This window comes from Lagenorhynchus albirostris, chromosome 1 (genome assembly GCF_949774975.1).
Source record: "Lagenorhynchus albirostris chromosome 1, mLagAlb1.1, whole genome shotgun sequence".
Taxonomy (NCBI): domain Eukaryota; kingdom Metazoa; phylum Chordata; class Mammalia; order Artiodactyla; family Delphinidae; genus Lagenorhynchus; species Lagenorhynchus albirostris.
The window spans coordinates 158,374,398-158,396,665 of NC_083095.1; the positions used below are offsets into that span (position 1 = coordinate 158,374,398).

Consider the following 22,268-nt stretch of genomic DNA (forward strand, 5'->3'; position numbering starts at 1 on the left):
CTGTTCCCCAAACTTTTCATCCTCCAAACAGAAACTCTGCTCCTGTGAAACAGTTACTCCTGTTCCCTCCTGCCCCGGTTCCTGGTTACCTCTAGTCTGCTTCTGTCTCTAGGAATCTGCCTGTTCTGAAGTGGAATCATGGAATCTTTGTCCTTTTGTGCCTGGCTTATTTCAGTAGCATAACGTCCTCAAGGCTCATCCATGTTGTAGCAGGTGTCAGTGTCCTTGCCTTTCAAGGCTGAATAATACTCCATTGTGTAAACGGACCACGTTGTGTTGATCCCATCTGTAGATGGACACTTGGGTTGTTCCCACTGTTTGGCTGTTGTGAATAGCACTACTGTGTACAAATATCTGTTTGAAACTCTGCTTTTAGTCGTGGTGGGCGTGTACCTGGACGTGAGGTTGCTGGGTCACGTGGTAATTCCGTGTATCACTTTGTGAGGAACTGCCGAACCGTTTTTCACAGTATTTGGATCGTTTTTCCATTGTTGCCAGCAAAGCACGAGGGCTCCAATTTCTCCCACATCCCCGCCGACACTTTTTATTGTCCATTTTTCTGAGTACAGTCATCCTAGTGGGTGTGAAGTAGTATCCCATGTAGTTTTCAGTATTTTTGTTTATTTGTCCAGCCCTGAATAACCTTAGAAAATGCATAACCCCTTCAAACCTAAGATTCTTCTCCCTATAAATGAGGCTCCCTGGGACTGGGAGGTGGTCAGACGGCCGGGCTTCTGCCCTAGAGGTGCCTGCTCTGCATACCGAGCCCCTGGGTGGTGCCCCGAGCGCATCCCGGACCAGGTCCCTCTCCCCAGCCTCCTCCGTCTCCTGAGGGTGTGGCAGCTGAGATAGGCTGTGTCCACACGTGTGACCAGGACATAGTGTCTGGAGCACGGCTGCTTGTGCCCCAGACATTTGCATCGGGGTCTGTGCTGCTTCTGTGCTCGGCATGGGACCTAAGGGAATGTCCTTGTCTCTGGAAGGGCTGCTTTGCCCACCACTAATTAGGAAAATGAATGATTAATTAACAGTGGGGTTTCCCGTCACGTGAAACGAGGGGATGCTGCACGGGGACTTCAGGACGCTGACAGGCACCGTGCTCTTTGCTAGGCCATCAAGTGCATCACAGCAGGGCTGGCGGATCCGGACGTGCGGACAGGCCACCGCCTCTCACTGTATCAGAGGGCCGTGCGCCTGCGGGCCTCTCCCAGCTGCCAGAAGTACGCGCACCTCTTCCGTCAGCTCCCAGAAGTCACTGTGGGTGACGTCAAACATGTAAGTAAATATTCTTGGGGCACTTGGGATGAATTCTTGTTTTTATTCCTGAACACAGCCTTAGAGAGGTTTTCAGCGCGTGTTTCTTGTCGACTCCAAAGACCCTCTGGCTTGCTGTGGGCAGCGACCTGGCCTCGCCCCCGTCCTCACCTGGGCGTTGGGAGGCTGGGCCGGCAGGGGCTGTGACTCTGTAAACTCCTGAGTCAGCAGCTCACAGCCTTTCCAGGTCCCCCTGCCTGGTCAGGGCCCCAGAGAGCAGAGGGCCAGGCTGTGACCTGCGTCCTCATGGGCACCAAGGTGCGGGTCACATGGCCTGGCACCGCGCTGAGGATGGGTGGCCTTTCGGGGGCGGAGGACAGTGTGTCCTTGGGGTAGCAGAGCCGGGTGTGCAGGGCTGGAGCAGGAGGAAAGCTAATGGTGTTCCTCCCCTTGCCCCCCCCCCCCCGCAGGTGACCGTCACGGGCCGGCTCTGCCCGCAGTCTGGGCCGGGCAAGTCTGTCTTCGTGCTGGAGGCTGGGGGGACCGCCCCTGCCACCGTCCTGTGCTCTGTGGAGGAGCTGGCGCTGGCCCATTACAGACACTGTGGCTTCGACCAGGGTAACGCTGGGGCTGTGTGGCCACAGTGGGTGGTGTCCCGCCCCACAGCCAGTGTCCGCACCTGCCACCCGTGAGGGCGGCGCCTTCTGGGGGGACGCGAGGAGCAAGGGAGGCCGGGTTACCCTCAGAGCTTGTGTCAGGCAGGGGGACAGGACGGGGCAGAGGACCACGAGATTCTGCCGATAGCCAGCCGGTCAGAGGAGGGCAGCCGGGGCCAGGCTGCTTCTAAGAGTACCCGGCAGTCTGGGGGAGTGGGTGGCGTGAAGAGGATGGAGGGCCGAGCCCTGACAGGACGTCACGCCTGGGACCAGAGACATGGTTGGAAGAGTTGTGGGTCAGATTCCTTGTAAAATGAGCTCTCTAGCCCAGGTGAGGGAGGAGAGCAAATGTCAGTAAGAATTGGAGCTTTTCCCATCTTCCTTCCCAAGAGACGTGTGCGATCACCCGCCCCTCCAGCCGCGCCCGCTCTGCTGCATCTCCTGGGGGCTGAGGCCTCAGAGTGAAATGATGGATGTGACCTCGCAAGAGAGAAACACCGCTGGTTCCCGCTGAACCGGGCTGCTGTGTGTGTGTGGTGGGGGTGTGTGTGTGTGTGGGTGTGCAAGGGCGTGTACGGCTGCAAGGCAGGTGGTCTGCGGCCCCTCAGGGGTGAGCGGGACTTTGCTCTTTGAGCCGCGGATGAGATGCTCTCTGTGTCTCAAGCCAGATGTGCAGAGGGACCAGGACCAGGTGCCCCTGGTTCTCTTCTTTCTGGGCTGCTTGGCATCCTCTTTGTTCAGACTTTGTGGGTTTCACTCAGAAGCCGTTTTCTGAACTGTGTAGAGCCCAAGTGGGAATTAATTCTCCCTGGTTCCAGGAACTGGGAGCTGAGGACTCCCACTGGCCATCGAGGGGAGGGGAGGAGGGCTGGAGAGGGCACCCGGCGTCTCTGCTGCTCGGGGATGAAGGCGCCAGAGGGAGAGACCCCGCGGCTGGCAGAGGCACTGGAACCTCTGGGAGGTGATAAGCCTCCCTGGCCGGGGAGGGGATGCGGCAGGCCAGCCAGGACGGGCCCGGACCTGGATCCTGTCCCTCGCTTCCTCCCAAGCCTGTGTGTCCTTTGTCCCCTCTGAGAGCTGGGAGCAGCCCCCAGCCCCCCTCCCAGCCCCCGGGGCCATCCTGGGGACGTCCCCGGCATGCGGGTCTCAGCCAGGAGACGCCAAGGGCAAGGGGTCCACGTTCGGGAGCTGGGCCTGGCCATTTGAGAAACACCTGAGTAAGACGTGTGGTGACTCGTGTGTGACGGCCTGTGTGCTGTCAGCAGCCCAGGCACCGGTGTCCAGACACAGTGGAGGGGCCGCGCCCACCTGCCCACGCGTGTGGGGCCCGCGCCGGGTCCTCAGGGTCGTCACCCGCGGGCCTGCTCACCTGAGAGCAGCACAGAGCTGTGTTAAGATCGTCTGCTCGTCCCTCCCGTCCACTGGAGGTGGCTCGGCTTCTGTGTGTCCCCGTGAGCCCTCTTCCCTTTGCTTTCTTCCATTTTGGCCTTGGAGAAGGAGCTGCAAATTCAGTGCTTTGTCTAAGGCCAGACTAAAGAAAAGACCGTGAGAATTTGCCTTATAATTGGTAAAAGGAACTGGTCAGTCTCTGTCCTTAGTGAATGTACTGAATAGAAAAGTAACATAAAAACCGTGAGGGAACTGCAGAGGAAGCTGCAGCTGCCCGTCAGGGCGACGACGACGGCGGCTGGGCGGTTACCTTGGAGGGACTGGGGCGGGGGGGCTTTAGCCTTTTTTAAAAAATAACTTGTTATTAATGTCATGGAAGCTGCGGAACATGCCTTTATGGGAAAGCAGAGGGGTGTGCCGAGCTCCCCGCGCCCCCTGCTTCACCCAGCCCTCCTCCATCCGCCGTCCCCCCTAATGTTGGAAGCAGACCCCAGACCTTGGCTCCTGTGGTTACTCCCAGGGGGCCCACGGGTTCGGTCCACATGTCCAGGCCAGGCCCCCCCATGTCTGTGCTGAAGGGTCACTAGGTTGAAGAACACTCAGGTGTCTTCACGTATGTGAAAATCAGGACATCATTTCACTGGCGTGTGATGTGATCATTCAGATGAGTGAGGACACAAAACGACCCCGCAGGAGGGGACCTCGTAACACACGGGCCTCTCTCTGCTGCGTGTCCAAGGTGATGGTTAAGATGAACCTGTGTGATGACTGTATCACTTACCGGGAAGGTGATGCTACTGAGGACGAAGTGCACACACCAGTCAGGACAGAGATACAGGAGACCCGGAGGGTTAGGAATAAAAGAACAGAATGCAGGATCGGTCCCCGCGGCGTGGCGGGAGCCCTGTAACCCGGCGTCAAGGGAGGAGGAGCAGGCCCTGGGCAGGCGGCTGCCGGCTGTGCTGTGAGCCGCACGCAGCGAATGCTTTCAGTTTAGCCATGAGCTTGAAAGACAGATGGACAGTTCCGATTCTGGAATATCAATTTTTTTATAAAATATTTTTTTCCTTTATTAAGATTGATGCAGTGAACCTGAGCAGAACCCTGCTGTGGGTCTTTCCTCTGGAGAAGGTTTGGTGTGAGGGCGACCTCAGACCCTCTGGGGAAGTTTCTTTCAGAGTTCCTCAGAAGGATCTCCTCAAATGATTGGACTTAACAGCACCAACGCTCGCCGACGGCTCAGGGTTCAGGGATGCTGCTGTCCAGGGTGGAAAGCCAGGCTTGCCTCCCTCGGGCCCGGCAGGGTGCAGGGCTCCAGGGCGAGGCTTCAGCTGGCGGCCCGAGCGGATAGCGGAGGACGGCCTGCGGGGCAGGGGCCAGCTGAGGGGGCGCACAGCGCAGCCTGGGCCAGGGCTGCCTCCAGCGGGCCTTGATGGGACCTGTGCTGCCTCTGACCTCATGTGCGATGCCTGGGGCCCACTGGCCGGAGAGATGCCACAGCCTGTTCAGGGGGCGCAGGCGTCAGGTGTGCTGAGGGGCCAGGTGGGGCTCGGCTCTCTCCGGGAGGCTCCGGCCCTGCGGACCCTGCTCTGCCGTTCACACGGCCTGGGGCTGGGCCTGGCCTCTGAGGTCACTGCCCCATCGTGTGGTCTGGATGTGGGGTGAAGGGGGCGTCTGGACTAGGTGGTCTCTGACGTGGAAGCTTTCGGTAAAACCCCAAGTCTTAGAAACCCTGGGCACGGTGTCCAGGCCGAGGCAGAGGAGTACTGGGTGGAGGAGGCGAATGGGGTCAGAGGGCACAGGCTCCCAGGGCGCCCAGACTCCTTCCCAGAGGGCTTTTCCAAGTGATGCCGAGGGGCCCCCTGTCCCAGAGCCCCTCAGGGGATGCCCCCGCCTCCGAACCCACCGAATGGAACCCCCAGAGCCTGAGGAGGGAATCTGCTTTTATTTTTAAACATGTTCCTTAGGTTTTTCCACTCTAGCTCCAAAATGTGCATTTGAATTTTCTCATGATTACTAAGATTTTTTGCCTTTAAACAAGGCTTCTGCATATAAGCAACATAATGTAAAAAAATGACCTAGGAATGGAACAAAAACAGCATTTGCGTTTGAATGTAAAATATTTGCTATTTTCTTCAAATTGAGTAGGCAGTAGGATATGGTAGTGGTTTTTAAAAAACAGAAGAAATGGATTTTTCTTGTGTGTGACTTTGTCTCAGGGATTCACGGGGAAGGGTCCACCTTCAGCACACTGTACGGTCTCCTCCTATGGGATGTCATCTTCATGGACGGGATACCAGACGCCTTCAGAAACGCCTACCAGGTAATCATGGCACGTTTTCAGGCAGCAGACACTTCTGCACGTGCGTGAGTCACTCCCGCCTGGGTGCCCCGCCTCTGCAGCCATCAGAAACCTGCCCCTCTTTTGGATCCTGGTGCTAATTCCACCATAAGGATAGCTTTTAATTTTAAAATGTGATTCATACAATTTAAAATGTAAGTATGTTAAGTTTTAAACTTTAAGCCTACTTTACTGGAATCATTCCGTTTGAAACTTTTAGTGTAAGTTTCTTCAGCTTCACCCAGGTGGGCCCAGGTCCTCTCATATGCTTTGTCACATGTGCCGGCTAAGCGTTCCCCCAGTTTAACCTAAAAGCTCCTTTTGCAAATTATTACTCTAAAATACCCAGTGTAATAAGTTGCTTTTATATCAGATTACTTAGGTAATTTTTACATGTCTTTTGAGAAAAAGAATGTGTCAACTTCATCAGATTGGCCAGTTCCCAAATTTGATCTTGACTCTTCTCATGACTCCGGCCTCCCCAGGCACAGTGTGAGCTTATTTTCCCTGCACACAGGCGGCCCCGCTGGACCTCTGCACGGACAGCTTCTTCGCCAGCAGAGCACCGGCCATCGAGACCCGGCTGCGGCAGATTCACGGTGCCTCCGCGGAGAGCCTGCGGGCCTGGGTGGCAGCCGCGTGGCAGGCCCAGGAAGGCAGGGTGGCCTCCCTTGTCAGCTGGGATCGCTTTGCTTCTCTTCAGCAAGCCCAGGTGACGGTCTGCAGGCAGGATTCCTTGATGCAAGGTGTCCTTTTGGCAACTGTAACAAAACACACACACGCATGCCTACATGCACGTGTATGTGTGTGGGTATATATGCACGCACACACGTATGTGTGTGTGTGTACGTGTGGTACCCCAGCCCACAGGCCTCTTACTGAAGGAACAATCACAAGCATGAACAAGCCTCCCTTACGCCTTCTGCCCATTTGGTTGGCAGCTTCCCTTGGCCTGGCCTGTGGCCCCTGGAGGGCGGACACCATCCCTGTCCTGTGACTGCTGGCCTCTGAGGGTCATCACTGTCACATTCCTGAGTGCTTACCCCAAATTCCCTCTTCCTTAGCTGCTCCCCGGATGTTTCCGACCGGGCAGAAGCTTGGTAACTGACCCAAGGAGAAGTGGTCCCCAGAGCTTGCCGGGGGCATTTTAGCCCCTGGCTCTGGAGCCCCAGCACAAGCAGCAGCAGGGCACTTGGTGTTCCTGGACGCATCTCTGCTGAATGACACATGGAGTCCCTGCCCCATCTCACAGTCACTGGGGGGGCTTCAGGATCTCCGTCCCAGGGGAGGGCTGACTGTCCCTGTGTTTCGTGTCCAGGATCTTGTGTCCTGCCTGGGGGGCCCCATCCTCAGTGGTGTGTGCCGGCGCCTGGCCATGGACTTCCGACACTGCCGAGGGGGCCTCCCTGACCTGGTGGTGTGGAGCTCCCAAAGTCACCACGTTAAGGTCAGTTGAGCCAGAATGGAAAGTCATGGTGGTGACTTTAATGATCAACTTAATGCCACAATCTAGGCATTTCTAGCATGGTGGTTGACAAGGCCGAATCCCTTGAAGGCTGCTGGGCTGAGGGATGGGGTTGTTCGGTGGCTGTTGGCAGAGGTGCCCTCGGTGCTGGCATGTGGGCCTCTCTGCAGGCAGCTCCCCCGATGGCAGCGTATTTCATCCGAGCAGGTAAGTGAGAAGGGCCAGGGTGTGAGCAAGACGGAAGTCAGTCTCTTAGCAGCTGATCTTGGCAGTGAAGTTCCATTGCTTTTGCTGTGTCCACTGTTAGCAGCAAGTCCACGCTCAAGGGTGGAGATTTTGCAGGTGTGAGCTCCAGGAGGCCAGGATGGTTGGGAGCTGTTTTCTAAGCTCCAGGAGTGAGCACTTCCTCACGTGTTGTAGGCTGGATGCCTCCCTTGCCTCACCCTGCTGCCCATCACAGGCTGGTGGCTTCCTTATTATTGAGTTTTGAGATTAAAAAAACCTCTGGTACAAGTCCTTTCTGAGAAACTAATCTGTTCTTTAATGAATCAGTGTCATATGACGTCTCTGACTGTAATTGTGGATTTGGTTCTTTCTCCCTTGCAGTTATGTCAATGTTTGTTTCATATATTATTCGATGTATAAACCTAGGGTTGTCATGTCTTGATGAAATGAACTCTTTATCATTATGAAATGACCTTCCTTTATTCCTGGGTTCTTTGCTCTGAAGTTGAACTGATATATAGCCACTCCAGCTTTCTTTTGGTTAGTTTAATGTGATACTTTTTCTGTTCTCTTACATTTAACATATTTTTTCTTTATATTTGAGTTTCTTATATATTCTTGTAGGCAGCATTTACCTGGGTCTTACTTTTTAATTTGACAACCTCTGCCTTTTAATTGGGTATTTAGAACATTTATATTTCATGTTATTCATGTTTGGCTTTAAACCTGTCATCTATTTTTTTTTTAAAGGATACACTTATAAGTTTATTTTATTTTTGGCTGCATTGGGTCTTCATTGCTGCGTGTAGGCTTTCTCTAGTTGTGGCGAGTGGGGGCTACTCTTTGTTGCAGTGTGCAGGCTTCTTATTACGGTGGCTTCTCTTGTTGTGGAGCATGGGCTCTAGGTGTGAAGGCTTCAGTAGTTGCAGCACTCGGGCTCAGTAGTTGTGGCTCGCAGGCTCTAGAGCACAGGCTCAGTAGTTGTGGCGAACGGGCTTAGTTGCTCCACGGCACGTGGGATCTTCATTTATCATGCACATAACAACAGGCTATTTTTATGCACATAACAACAGTATATTTTTATATCTCCTCTCCCAGCCTTTGTGCTGTGTTCATACATTATACCTCGACATGTTATAAACCCTGTGGCACATTATTTTTGCTTTCTACAGCTGACTGAGTCTTTATATTTACTCATGTAGATACAAATTCTAATGTTTGTTATTCCTTTATATAGATCCAGATTTCCATGTACTATCATTCTCTTCTTGACTGAAGAACTTCCTTTAACATTTCTGGAAATGGAGGTCTGCTAGTAATGAATTATTTAGGTTTCATATATTGATATTTTAAGACTTTAAGTCTTTGTTTTTGAAAGATATTTTTTTCTGGGCAAAGAATTCTGTTGACAGTTTTTTTTCAGTACCTTAAAATATTGGGCCACTGTTGTCTAGCTTGTATTGTTTTCAACGAGAAATCAGTAGTCTTTCCCCTCTGGCTTTTAAAAATTCTGGCTGCTTTTAAGAGATTCATTTTTTCACTGATTATGCAATTTAGTTATGATGTTTCTTAGTGTTGTGTTCTTTATGGTTCTGTGCTTGGGGTTCACTGAGCTTCTTGGATCTTTGGGTTTAGTTTCCATCAAATTTGAAAAATTTTTGGCCATTATTTCTTCAAATATTTTTCTCTGTCTTCTTCCCTTTGGGGACTCTAATTAAACTAGTCTTAGGTTGCTGAAATGCTCTCTTCATTAAAAAATTTTTTTCTATACTTCATTTTGGATAGTTTTTATTGCTTTGTTTTGAATTTTGGTGATCTGCAGTGGACAAAACTGACACAGTTACGCTTTCATGGAGCTGATATGTAATGAGCAGTTTTATCTTGTGATAAACACCATGAAGAAGTGCATAGGAAGGACCCTTCTTAGAGATGAATTTAAGCTGAGCACGGAAGACGACGTCAGACACGTGAAGAACAGGGAGACGTGTCCTAGGCGGTGGGAACAGCAAGCGTGATGAATGTCTACCCTTTGGTTGGGCAGATGTTGTCTGTCTCGCGAACTGAGAGGAAGCCTTTGGTGTGGTTGGCAGGCGCCAGATTACACAGTTTTGTAGGTCATGGCAAGAAGTTTGGGTTTAATTGCAGACCTGACAAAGTGTTTGAGGCGTGTTAAGCAGGAGAGTAACAGTGCAGTGTGTGCTTTAAAACTGTTTTTCAACTGCTGTATTACGAATCGATTTCCTAATTCTCTGTGAACTGTCTGGTTTCTACAGAAAAGGAAACTTTCTCATTGAATATCATATGTGTATGTTTAGTTGCTCTACACATGTAAGTACAGCAGCATAGAGGATACGCCATCTAAATAGTTGTCAGTGGAAACTACTGTAGCTTACCTGAATGACCCTTCTGTCTCCCAGCTGGTGGAAGTGAAGGGCCCCAGTGACCGTCTTTCGCAGAAGCAGATGATCTGGCTGGATGAGCTGCACCGGCTGGGGGCGGACGTGGAGGTCTGCCATGTGGCTGCAGTCGGAGCCAAGAGCAGGGGCCCCAACTGAGAGCCGTGGGCTTGGGAGCATCTGAGAGCGTCAGAAGCGTCAAGTGTCACTACATCTTATTTAATTTTGTTGTTGTCGTAATAAACCTGGCAGTGTAAGGACTCATCACTGTACAGTGTCTGTGTATCACAAACCTTGGTATTGGCTTCAGGACACTCACTGATTCCATAGAGCAGGTAATGAACTTTTAAAAAGGTCAAAACCTTGGTGGCCGTTTCAGGAGCTAGATGCATCTGACTTATAGGAAAGCTGGAACCGCCCCCCCCAAAAGGAGATGATTCACAGCTTTGTGTCTTTTATAAAGGAGCATACACAATGTGTCTTCCTAAAAAGTATATTGGAAATGGAGATTCCTTAATTTATCTATGTTTTTCTATACTGCCCTTACACATTTGGCTGCTAAAATTCTTGTTCTATGATTATTTGCTCACTCCAGGTCTAGGGTCACATTTGGGTAATTCTCACAATATTTTAAACTTCTTCGTCATCATTATATTTGTTATGGTATGACTTGCTGAAGGCTCAGATGGTGGTTAGTATATTTTAGCAGGACAGTATTTTAAAATACTTCAAGGTAAGAACACTTTTTTTAGACATAATGCTACTGCACATTTAAAAGACTACAGTATAGTGGAAATATAACTTTTATATGCACTGGAAAGCCAGCAAATTCACGTGACTTGCCTTATCGAGATCCTTGCTTTATTGTGGGGCTCTGGAACTGACCTGCGGTATCGCCAAGGTGTGCAGGTACAGGGCTGCCGTCACTGTTGGAAGAGCCTTGGGCTGGGGAAGGTGGACGCAGGAAGGGGTTTATCAGAACGGTAGGCCCAGGCGTGGCGGGCCAGGCTCCCGCTCCCAGAGACTAGTTCCAAGACCTTCTTAAGGAAATGGTGCTCCCCAGCTTTTTAATTTGTTAAATGGAAGGACACCCAAATGGCCGTGACAACAGCCAGCTGTGCACTGAGGTTAGAAATGTTACCCATCTCTGCCTTGCTTTACAGCAGGCAGAGCGTCGGGTGGACGACACACAAGCACGGCTGAAGAAAACACCCTCGCTTCTTGATGCTCTGTGTTCTTGCAGGGGACTCGTATTGACAACGAAGGCAGTGATTCCTGTGGAAATTTTATTAGCAGTCAACACTTCCTTCACATTCACCACTGCTGAAAAGCAGGGTCTCTCACCTTCATGCACATCCTACTTTAACCCAAGTCATAGTCAATTTTAGGCACAAAGGTTTTCATTTTCTCTCAAGTTTTAACTGCTTGAGGTTACTGCTACAGCAAGCAGATTTTGTTGAAGGACGCCTTGAATACTTTTCACCCTCTGTTAGCACAGATTAATATACTTTCTTAAATAAAGTTAGAAATTTTTGGTTTTAAAACTGGTTTCCATCACAAAACAGTAAGACATGGTACACCTTTAAGTCCGATCCTAGCGAGTCCGGAGCTGCCTGATGCCTGTGTGGCCCTCTGTCAGCACAGGCTCCGTGTCCGCGTCCAGAACCACATTTGGACTCTGTCCCCACACGTCCTCCGTGCCAGGAGTGGTGCCAGGCAGCTCTGCAGGGGCCAGGACTCAAGGCTGTAATAGTTGTTTTTCATATTATGCACGATAAAACTGTAGCACAATAATCATTATATAACAACTGTTCAGCAAAAACAAAACAAAAAACTATACTACATTTGATTATCATACAAAAATATGCACATTTTCTATTTTAAAACAGTATTAATAGTACCTAATCATTTTTAAACTTGCAAGTTAATCAAAAAAAATTACTAAAAGGGTTAAAATAAATGTGAGAGGGAAGAAAGCTATAAAGAAGTAAATGCTCAACCCAAAAAAACTAACGAATTTAGAACAATTTGTAATAATAAAAAAGCAGCCTAATGAAAAAGGAAGAAAAATTATTACACTTCCAGTGGCAGGATATGCTGTGGGGTTTTCAGGGGACCGGAGCTGGTTTCTAATCAAGGACTTTAAAATGTTTAATGGCAACAGTGCTATTTATATAAACTAAGAAAGCCCTTACTTTCTAGACAAGTTGGCAAAACACTGGGCTTATCCACACAATGGATTTCCTAAGACTGCATAGGAACTTCTGTCCCTGTAAGTTCAGAGACATTATCCAACCATTTTTAAAAGGCAAATAATTCAAATAGAAACATCTATTTGTTACATATAAAGGTAAAACACACAGTTTTGAAAAAAATTGTTTTAAAAAAGGACATAAGCTAACTAGATACTTTACTATAAACGTTTTTTAAAAAGCTTAAGATGGCAGTTTCAGAAACTCTAAAAACAGCCACATTGAAAACATCCATCTTTTACACAGAAGTCAGGGGTGTTGGGGAGGCTGTGACCAGCATGGCCACAGTAAGCTCCAGCTCTGGCCCACAGCTTTGGCTCGGCTCTTGTGACACAACCTGAAAACGGAAATTTGAGACGAGAGCACACCTCTGTCTGTGCCTCTGAACACCCGTCATGGGTTGGGTGGGGCGGGTGCGCTCACCATTTTACAGTGGCAGTATTTTGAGAGAAGTCCGTTGTTAGGCTCCTGTCCTCCCTTCCTAAGCACTGTGCACTCAGGTGACTCGACTCAAGACCTCATCACTGACTTCCAAGGGAAAGTGCCCCGGGAGTGCTCCCCACTGGACTGTGACGGGGCCTCTACTTTGAGGGTGGGTGTCAGTGATGCTGCCGCCCCGACCTGGACCCTGCCTCAGACCCACTGTGTTCGGTGACTTTCAGAGGGATGTGTGCCTCTGGGGACTCCTGGCTGTCGGTACAATGCCGAGTGTGACCAGCCTCTTTCCAATGTGCAGTGGGACTTTGACACCCTAATTTAAAAAACAAATTGTTTTACTCTGTGTTCTTCATATCTTAATATTAATGTCAAAGGCACTTCTAAATTTAATTATCTATAGTAAATGCTTTTAAAGTCAACAGTGCATATCATTTTAAAGTTAGTCCTAAGGAAACTCATGATTTTAAAACACAGTGATCTACGGTCCCAAAGTGATCTAAAATAAATTACAGTGTGAGAACACACAACTCTCAGGTGAGCTCAACTAGAGAGAATAGAAAGTGACCAGATAAATACACAAATACCTACTAACGCCCACTGGGGGTTTACTGGATGCTCCTTGAAAATATACTAAACACTAATTTCTTAACTCTCCTGATGTCTGCTTCTCTGGGCTGCTAATCCAACTGAGGATCAGGGAACCTTTAGGAGGTGGTTGGAAAAATGGATGTAGACAAAACAAATGTCGCAGACAAAACCTGATTAGTTTGACCACAGTAATAAGATCATGGGAATGTCTGCCTGCAAATGATCTAAAAATGAGCCAGACCTAGAATGATAGAAAGAGGACATAAATAACAAAGTTATGCCTATCTTTTAAAAATATTGTGAAGGAAGCATAATTCAACATGTTTTAAAGTATTAGTGCAAATTTCAACTGTTATTCTTACGTATAGAACGATTAGAGCTTCAAACGCCTCGGCCGGCAGTTTTACTTCAGAGGAGAAGGTCTCTCACTCCCTCAGGATGTTCAGAAAGCCACTCCGCCTCAGTCTTCATTTGCTAGTGTCTCAGTAGATAACCATATTTTGGCCCCACTTAAAAACTTGCCTAGCGGTGTCCCTGAAATGCTCCGTCTGCACAGATTGCCCACTGGGGAAAAGGGGAACGAGGAGGAGAGGAAGTCCGGTGTCCCTGGGGCGTCGTGCGGGCTGCCAGCGCGGAAGTACACCCTGCTCTGGACCAGCTCAGGGCAGGGGGCCTCCGGGGGGCTGCCCTGGGGCTGCCGCAGTGCCCTGCTCAGCATGTCCACCTCATCTGCCAGCAGGGAGACCTTGTGGAAGGCCGTGATGAAGCCCCCGCGCTGGATCTGGGCCTCAGGGACCCAGCGGAAGTAGCAGAGTTTCCACAGTTTGATGTGCATTCCGGACAGAAGCGGCAGAATCACCCCGTGCAGGTCGGCAGGCTTGGAGAACCACTCTCGGAAGTACTGCTCCGCACCCCTGTCCTGGCTGTCGCTCTGCTCAGGGGGGTCTGGCTTTACTTTTAATATTAATGAATTTCTCCTGGGAAGTAACTCTTGGTCACTGATGATTCCATTCTTTAAGGAACTTGGCATTCCTCTTAGTGTGGAGCTGTAGCTTTTCTGTACAGAAGAGAGATTTTAGCATTATTTTCCTGGAGCTTCCCTTTTTAGAAAGACAGTAGAAGTGTAATGGTAAATATAAACTCGGTATTAGGAAAAACTGGTAGAATTTCAACCTAAAGAATGTTTTGTTCCTTCCCTGGTGATACTTATTCCAATCCTCCTCCACTGGAGTTTAACACTTTTAGGCCTTGATTCTGCCTAGGCTGTAGCCTGCATGGGGGTGGGGGAGATATATCCTCTTCATTATAGGCAGACCTCAGAGATACAGTGGGTTCGGTTCTAGACACCGGAGTAAAGCGAGTGTCCGCAATAAAGCAAGTCACACGAAGTTTCTGGTTTCCCAGGGCATATGTAAGTTACGTTTCCAATATACTGTAATCTATTAAGTGTGCAATAGCATTATGTCTAAAAAAAACTATGTACATACCTTAATTTAAGCACTTTATTGCTAAAAAATGTGAACCATCATCTGAGCCCTCAGTGAGTTATCTTTTTTCAATAGCAATGTCAAAGATCACTGATCAAAGATCACCATCACTAATATAATAATAATGAAAAAACTTGAAATATTGTGAGAATTACCAAAATGTGGCACAGAGACACAAAGTGAGCAAACGCTGCTGCAAAGATGGCACCGACGGACGAACTCAACGCCGGGTTTGCACAAACCTTCAATTTGTAAAAAATGCAGTATCTGCAAAGTGCAATAAAGCAAGTGCAGTAAAACAAGGTCTGCGTATAATTTGCTGAAGTGTGAGTTTCTAAGATTTCTGGTCAGAAAAAAGCTAGACCTGCTGATTCTAGAACAGGCTGAGCGGACGGGCTTCAGGAGCAGGGCCCTGGGTACAGGGCTGCAACTGCTGACTCTTGAGATGACGACCAGGGCTGTGTGGGCCTCAGACAACAAGACGAAAAGTCGGGGTGGGGTCATCTGAGTGAGGAAGTGAATGACCCCTCCAAACCTACACTGGCAATGCTGTCAGGGGAAGTGACTGGACTTTTAATACTCTGTTCTGAAAAAGATGTTTTTGGTTATGTGTGAGCAAATACCAGGTTTTTTACTGTTAGTGCATTTCTGTAACTTACCTTTGTCCGTTTAAAAGACTTCACAGAACCGTTTTGTACACAAGGCATGCTCTTTCCAATGTAAAAGGGGTTGTGGAAAAGGGTGCGATCCTTTGCTGTAAACTGAAGAGACCAGTCCCAAACTGAAGGGAATTTTAAACCCTTTTCATCACCCAATTGGATATTTTTGCTTATAGCAAATTCCTGCAAAATAAAATATTTGAACATTTGTGAAAAGATGCCAAACTAAGATTTTCTCATAGTAAATTCATTTCTGACGGTCATTCATCATCATACAAATGAACTTGTCTGAACGAAAGCGCCTCCAATCCCACTGGAGCAGCACGCTCCGCTTCCCGAGAACAGACATTCCTGGCGCCTCACACGGAGGAGCGCGTGGACCCCTGCACCGAGAGGGGAGCTGGGCCCCTGGGCAATGAGTGTGTTGGTGAGTATGACTCGTGAATGGAGTTCTCCCTGGTGCCACGGCCTGAATAAATCCCTCTCCTTATACATCCACACCCCCAATCCTGAACAACGCATTTCTTCAGGATGCTCCTCATGATGCTTCAGCTCACAGAATGTCTGCTCTACTACTGATCTGATGGAACAGTTTCATGGATGAGGAATCCAGGCTCAGCACCTTCCCAGACCCGGGCCTGAGGATCCCACAGCTCACTGTGAGGGCAGCCCCGCTTCCACCAAAGTCTTCCTGAAGGCCCACGAGAGCTGTCCTTTCTGTCTCCCTCAGTGGTCACTGCAGCATTTGTTGGCTATACTCATTGCTCCAAATGTGGGTGAGACAGAACTTGTGGTTCCGGAAGGTTCCACCAGGGGCAACCAGAAGCTATAGATAGTTTCAAGTTTGGCTTGAGACCCTCCTTACTCATGGTTCTTCCTCTCAGTCAAGGAATTGGGACTAGAAACCAATGGTCCTAACGTAAAGGTGACTGCCACGCGGCATGAGGGTCTAAGCACATCCAGTAAGCAGCGCCCTGAGAGAACCGCAGTCTCACGTCACGCCTACATTTCCTCTCTCAAATTCTTCTCCACAGGACTCTTGAAGAAAAATGATTTGCTTTGTACAACTTTTATTCTGCTGACCTAGGAAACAAATGTCCTCAAACAGGATCATATCCATTACCCATTCAGACAGCCCAAATGTGAAAATATAAATACAAAAGCATGACATTTACAGCAGTTAAAATGATTTACATCTTTCAGTTGGCTTATTATGAACAATAAACATCAGAGAGAAATACATAAAATGCTCACTGATAAAAATGAAACAAGTTCAAGTTCCTGGATTTTTAACCATCTATAAATAATTCCTTCAGAAATGACCGCATAAAATGGTAGCTAAGACAGTTTAAACACACAGCTGATTGTACTTCAGTGCTATCTCAATAAAGCAGTTCACCCTGGCCACGGCGGGCGCCACTCACCGAGCTCTGCTGCACGCGCTGGTGTGGGGAGTTGAAGAGGAAGGTGCCGAACAGGGCCACACGGGTGCTGTCGTGCAGCACCGCCAGGTAGGTCTCGGAGAACTCGAAAGCCGCTGGGCACTGCTCCTGCAGCTGCCACGTGGCGTCCAGGAACAGCAGGAACACGGGAGCCTGGCGGACACACGTTGAAACGGGATTACTCAATGCTGCCCTTGAGTGTTCACATCTATTTCCAAACCTCTTGCTGATATGAAGGAAGAGATTAATAAGAAAACAGCGAGGCCTGAGCACTTGGCTCCGAAGCTGATCGAAGGGTACGTGAGCACATTAGACGGCCATGTCTAACCTAAAAACTAGGCTGGTCTGAGACACATCATCACAGCCCTCCTCTGCCCACCAAGTCCACCAAGCTGAAGTGGCAAAGTCAACAGACGGGCAGGGTGTGGCCACGTGAATGGGGGACAATGAAATACTTGTTTCACGTGTTCCAGCTGATCCTGGAAACAATTCTTTAGAATGTTTAAAACAAAACAAAAAACCACAAAACCCCAAGACCAAGAAACAACTCTTTGGTGGACCCTGCAGACTCAGGGTCTGGAAACCTTCTCGGAGTTTCAGAAAACAGCTGGCGTGGCCTCGGGGTCACGTGGTGCACCCCCAAGTACAGCAGCTTACAACAGCCACTGTGACAGCTACTGCCTCCTGCCCAGTGCTTCCCCGAGTCCTAGCGTTTCAGAAGTGAAGCATTCACTGTTAAGGTTTCCTCAGGTGACAGAGACTGTTTTACATGAGACAGCACGAATCAAAGTGTGCTCTCGGGAGCCACCCTGACCACAAGACACCTGCAGGGCCTGTCACAGCTCCACTAGGACCCCATGCAGCCACCAACCCCGCAGCTCTTACAAAGATGCCCCCTCAACTTGCCATTCTTAACGTACGTGCCCCATTTTAAGAAACTATGATATTCCAAAGCTGATTTTTCAAAATATCTAACATGCTTGTTGTCTGCTTGCAGAAGAGTTAATGCAGCATTTCTTCAAGCAGTTTTCAACTTAGAGAAATTCAACAGGCAACTTTTAAAGAGTTTTATCTATATAGTTATGAGAATCTTCATAAGTACCTCAACTTGGACTCTAATCCATGAGTCAGTCTTGGCCCAAGAAGCTAAGATGTACTGAAGGCAATATTTAAAAAGTCTCCTCATCTCTTTACGGATGGAGCATCTCTTCATATAACGAAAGGTTTTATCCTGTGCACACTGAAGGACTGATAATAGGCATGAAGGTTTTGTTACCTCTTTCTCCGATCTCTTTAAGTGGTTGCATCTGTCCAGGAATGGATATCCTGCCATGACCCACTCTTTCTGTATCAGACTCTGAAATCCAGTGATTGTCCTAAAATAGGGATCCAGCATCACTTGAACAAGAGAAGCTACAATACAGCTCAAGTCTCTTCCCTCCTCCTCTGTCAATAAGATGGAAAGAAAATGATTAGTACGTAGAAAAATGCTAAGAGAGAAAGGAAGGAGAGGCAAAGTATATACTTCAGTGTTCTGTGTCTGGGCGGCCTTCAAAATCACCCATGTTAGGAAATTTTATTCAGGCCCAGCCACTCTAAAACATTATAAACTTTTAGATTTAGATCAAGACTTAGATCAACTAAAGTAATGTTTAATGAGGAGGTGGCTTTTTATATTTGAATGTTTTCTAGATAATTAGAAGCATATCTCTCACACTTTTTACATTTACATGATTTGTGGTAGAAATCTTTCCAGAGCCCATTCTATTTCTGTGCCAAGGATATTAAATATCATGCAGTCTTTCTACTGACAGCTTCATATGGTGACTCAGAGGTGAATGAGAGAAATGGAACTGTCCACCACCATCCAAAATGGTGGCAAATATTTCCCTTGCGTCTTTTGTAGCTGGTGTCCTTTTTAATGAGGCCAGTAATTCTCTGATATCAAAGCCAGTCAAAGAAATCAGAAGAAAACTATCAAATAATATCCCTTATGATTAGATGTAAAAGTCATCAACAAAGTATAAGCAAGCCAAATTAGCTCAGGAATGCAAGAATTTATCCTAAGAATGCAACGTTGGTTTAACATCTAACACACCGTAATAAAAAAATAAAGGACAAAAATAACACAATCATCTCATTAGATGAATAAAAAGCATCTGTGTGATGAAAATCCAACATTCATTCTGGATAAAAACTCTTAGCAAACTAGGAATAGAAGGGAATATCAACCCGATAAGAGGAATCTACAAAAACCTACAACTAACATCATTCTTATTAGTGAAAGCCTGGATGCTTTCCTCCTAAGATGGGCAACAAGACAAGGACGTTTGCTCTTGTCACTTCTACTGCACATTGTCCTGGAAGCTTACACAGGGAAGTTAGGCAGGAAAAAGAAATCAAAGGCATCCAGATTGGAGAGGAAAAAGCAATAACTGTGTCTGCAGACAACACGTGTATGTACGTAAAAAAAAAACCCTAAAGAATCCACAAACGACTACTAGAACTAATGAATGAGTTTAGTTAAGGTTGCAGGAATTCTATACACAATCACAAGGAGTACACAAAAAACTTGAAAATGAAATTAAGAAAACAACTGTATTCACAATAGCATCAAAAGGAAAATACTTACAGGGAGATTTAACAAAATAAGTGCCAGAGTTGTACACTGAAAACTTATAAAACATTGCTGACATGACGTGAGAGAAAACCCAAATAAATGGAGATATTCATTTCATGGATTGGCAGACTGAATACTGTTAAGATGGCATTCTCCCCAATCTACAGGTTCAACATATTCCTATCAAAATCCCAATAGGATTTTTTGCTGATCCTACAAGTTATACAGAAATGCAAAGGACCTAGAATTAGCAGAACAATTTGAAAACAAAGTTGGAGGACTTACATGTCCTAATTTCAAAACATACTCTAAAGCTACAGCACTCAAGATAATGTGGTACTGGCGTACGGACAGACATACAGATTAATGGAATAAAACTGAGAGTCCAAAAATAAAGAGCCGGTCAGCAGACCTTTGCCAAGGCATGTCAATAGACAAAGAACAGTCTTTTCAATAAATGCTGCTGGGACAATGCAATAAACACACATGCAAAAAAAATGAATATAGACCTTTACCTCACATCATACACAAAAATTCATTCAAAGTGAATCATAGGCCTAAATGTAAGAGCTAAAACTATAAAATGTTTACAGAATAAAACATGGGAGAAAGTCTTCATAACCTTGAATTAGGCAAAGAGTTCTTACATATAACACCAAAGACATGATTCATAAAAGAAAAAATGGATAAACTGGACTTCATCAAAATTTCAAAATTTGTGCTTCAAAAGTCATCAAGAAAGTGAAAAGATAAACCACAGACTAGGAGAAAATATTTGCAAATCTTACAAAGATACAAAGAACCTGTATCTAGAATTGTAAAGAATTCTTTGAACTCAATGATAAAACAACCTAACTGAAGAACAGACAAAAGATTTGGTATTTCACCAAAGTCAATACACGAACGATCAATCAGCACATGGTATGCACTAGGGAAATGCACATGAAAACTGCAATGAACTCCCACTTCACACTTACTAGAATGACGACACTCCTAACAGTAGCTGATGAAGTGCAGAAACAAACCCTCACATACTGCTGAGGGGAAGGGGAATTGGGTACAGTCACTTTAGAACACACTTCGGCAGTTTCTTACAAAGCTGAACATAAACGTACCATATAACTCAACAGTTCTACTTCTAGGTATCTACCCAAAATAAAGAAAAACAGATGTCCCCACAAAGACTTTTACGTGAATGTTAAAAGCAGCATAATTCATAACAGCCAGAAAGTGGAAGCAATCCAAATGTCCACCAACAAGTAAATGGATAAATAAAATGTGGTATTTACAACAATGGTACACTACTCAGAAATAAAAAGGAGCAAACTGCTGAGACATGCTACGTGAACGAACTTCAAAAACATGTATGTGAAATAAAAGAAGCCAGAGGCAAAAGACCACATACTACATGATTCCATTTATATGAAACTTCCAGAAAAAGCAAATCTAGAGAGACAGAAAGCAGATTAGTGGTTGCCTGGGGTTGGGACACAAGGAATCTTTTCGGGGTGATGGAAAATTTCTAAAACTGGACTCCGTTTACTAAAAATTATTGAATTGCACATTCAGAACAGGTGCATTTTATAGTATGTACACTATACCTCAATAAACTGTTTAGAAAACACATTCTAAAATAAAGTGTTAGTAAAGTGCAGGCTCAGTATCTCTTCTGAGGTATTTTACATGGCAACTAATGCATGAAGAAGTGTGCTAAGTAGCGTCTTGGAACAGGATGAGAACACCACTGGCTGTGAGAGGTGCGGGTTCTCAATGGCTGGCTCTCCATGTGTCTGTGAATTGCATACGCGCTGCCGGCATGAGCTTAGGATTACTGGAAACAGTGACTTACTCTTCTTCTTTTCCCCCTAAGGCTTGTCACTTTACTTTGTTAAAGTCAGTTGAATTTGACAGTTGGTAAAAATACTTCTGTAAGCTTCAGTAGCACAGCATATTCATGAACTATGCATGAATATATTATAAAATCAGGTAGCTTGTGGTTTATTAAACTTTATCCGTAAGCTTAAAAATGCTATTAGCTGTAAAGTTATTTAATATACAATTATTCTTTGCTTAACTGAAAGATTTTTTTTTTTTTTTGCCATCTACTCCTACCAAACACTAGACAAAATTCACATTGCTGGCTACTCAGTTCAGTCCATTTCTTGATACCAAACTGTTTCTTTAAAGTCACAATCTAGCATGAGCCAGAGGCATTTCAACTAAAATTTGTATGAATCAGAAAGACAGCAAGATTAGAGAGAAAGGATGCTCCGCCGAGATTAACACTCTGTCTGATCCAATGAGGGATGTGACCCACCCTTGCCATAATACAGGAAGGCAGATTTAACACAGGGCAAAGAGTCTAACTCCTTTCTGTTCTTCTGTCTGAGGTCTTTGTGCCACTGTTTAATAATGTGCGGGATCTGTAGTGTATCTATCTGGTGGCATGCAGTAAGTAGGAGATGGCTAAGATGCATGTAATTACTTGGGTGTGATCTCCAGTCAAGATGGCTGGCCGGGGGACCAGTGTTGTCAGTAATGAATTACCTTGTAAGACTACAGACAGACGCTTGCTTTCCAGCATATACACAAGTTCTGCTGAATGTTTAAGGAATGCCCTGGAAAGAGAAATGGAAAAACACTGTTAAAAACCAAATTTCCACTACGAATATATTTTTTAAAGTACGTGAAGTCAAGCAAATCTGATCTTTCATGATACATGTTTATATTCTCTATAACCTTTTGGAATTTCTTCAGTATTTATACGATTCATCAACAGAGTACAGTTTGATTTTTATATCAGGGAAATTCATTAACCTTTGTTGATTTACATAACATTCTTGACATCACCAAACTATAGAGACGGGGAAGAGATCAGTGGTTCCCAGGGGACGGGGATGGAAATGCTGGGGCTGGGGGTGGGAGCCTTGGTGACGGAGCAGCTCTGCATCCTGCCTGTGCTGGTGGTCACGTGAATCTACACACGGTAAAACTGCACAGAAACACACATGAGAGCACGTATAAACTGGGGAGACTGGATAAGAACTGTAGTTTGT

The 22,268-nt window shown here is 46.7% G+C and overlaps 2 protein-coding genes across 6 annotated transcripts in view; one reads left to right on the forward strand and one right to left on the reverse strand.

The window, feature by feature from the left end:
• Nucleotides 1-9,990, forward strand: part of FAN1 (FANCD2 and FANCI associated nuclease 1) — a 28,095-nt gene extending 18,105 nt beyond the window's left edge. Inside the window, exons 9-14 of one of the 2 annotated variants that reach the window (XM_060156971.1) lie at nt 1,111-1,275; nt 1,725-1,872; nt 5,519-5,622; nt 6,158-6,352; nt 6,959-7,087; nt 9,748-9,990. In XM_060156971.1, the coding sequence (XP_060012954.1) occupies nt 1,111-1,275; nt 1,725-1,872; nt 5,519-5,622; nt 6,158-6,352; nt 6,959-7,087; nt 9,748-9,885 (879 nt within the window). In that variant the 3' untranslated portion in view covers nt 9,886-9,990. The remainder of the gene's footprint in view (nt 1-1,110; nt 1,276-1,724; nt 1,873-5,518; nt 5,623-6,157; nt 6,353-6,958; nt 7,088-9,747) is intronic. The other variant, XM_060156976.1, reaches the window with a different exon arrangement.
• Nucleotides 9,991-10,529: 539 nt separating this feature from the next.
• The window catches only part of MTMR10 (myotubularin related protein 10), a 44,844-nt gene continuing 33,105 nt past the window's right edge, over nt 10,530-22,268 (reverse strand). For 3 of the 4 annotated variants that reach the window (XM_060157012.1, XM_060156990.1, XM_060157004.1), the window contains 5 exons: nt 21,760-21,830; nt 17,869-18,038; nt 16,575-16,745; nt 15,151-15,333; nt 10,999-14,061 (listed from right to left, as the gene is read on the reverse strand). In XM_060157012.1, the coding sequence (XP_060012995.1) occupies nt 13,465-14,061; nt 15,151-15,333; nt 16,575-16,745; nt 17,869-18,038; nt 21,760-21,830 (1,192 nt within the window). In that variant the 3' untranslated portion in view covers nt 10,999-13,464. Of the gene's footprint in view, nt 14,062-15,150; nt 15,334-16,574; nt 16,746-17,868; nt 18,039-21,759; nt 21,831-22,268 lie in introns of all 4 variants that reach the window. The other variant, XR_009541985.1, reaches the window with a different exon arrangement.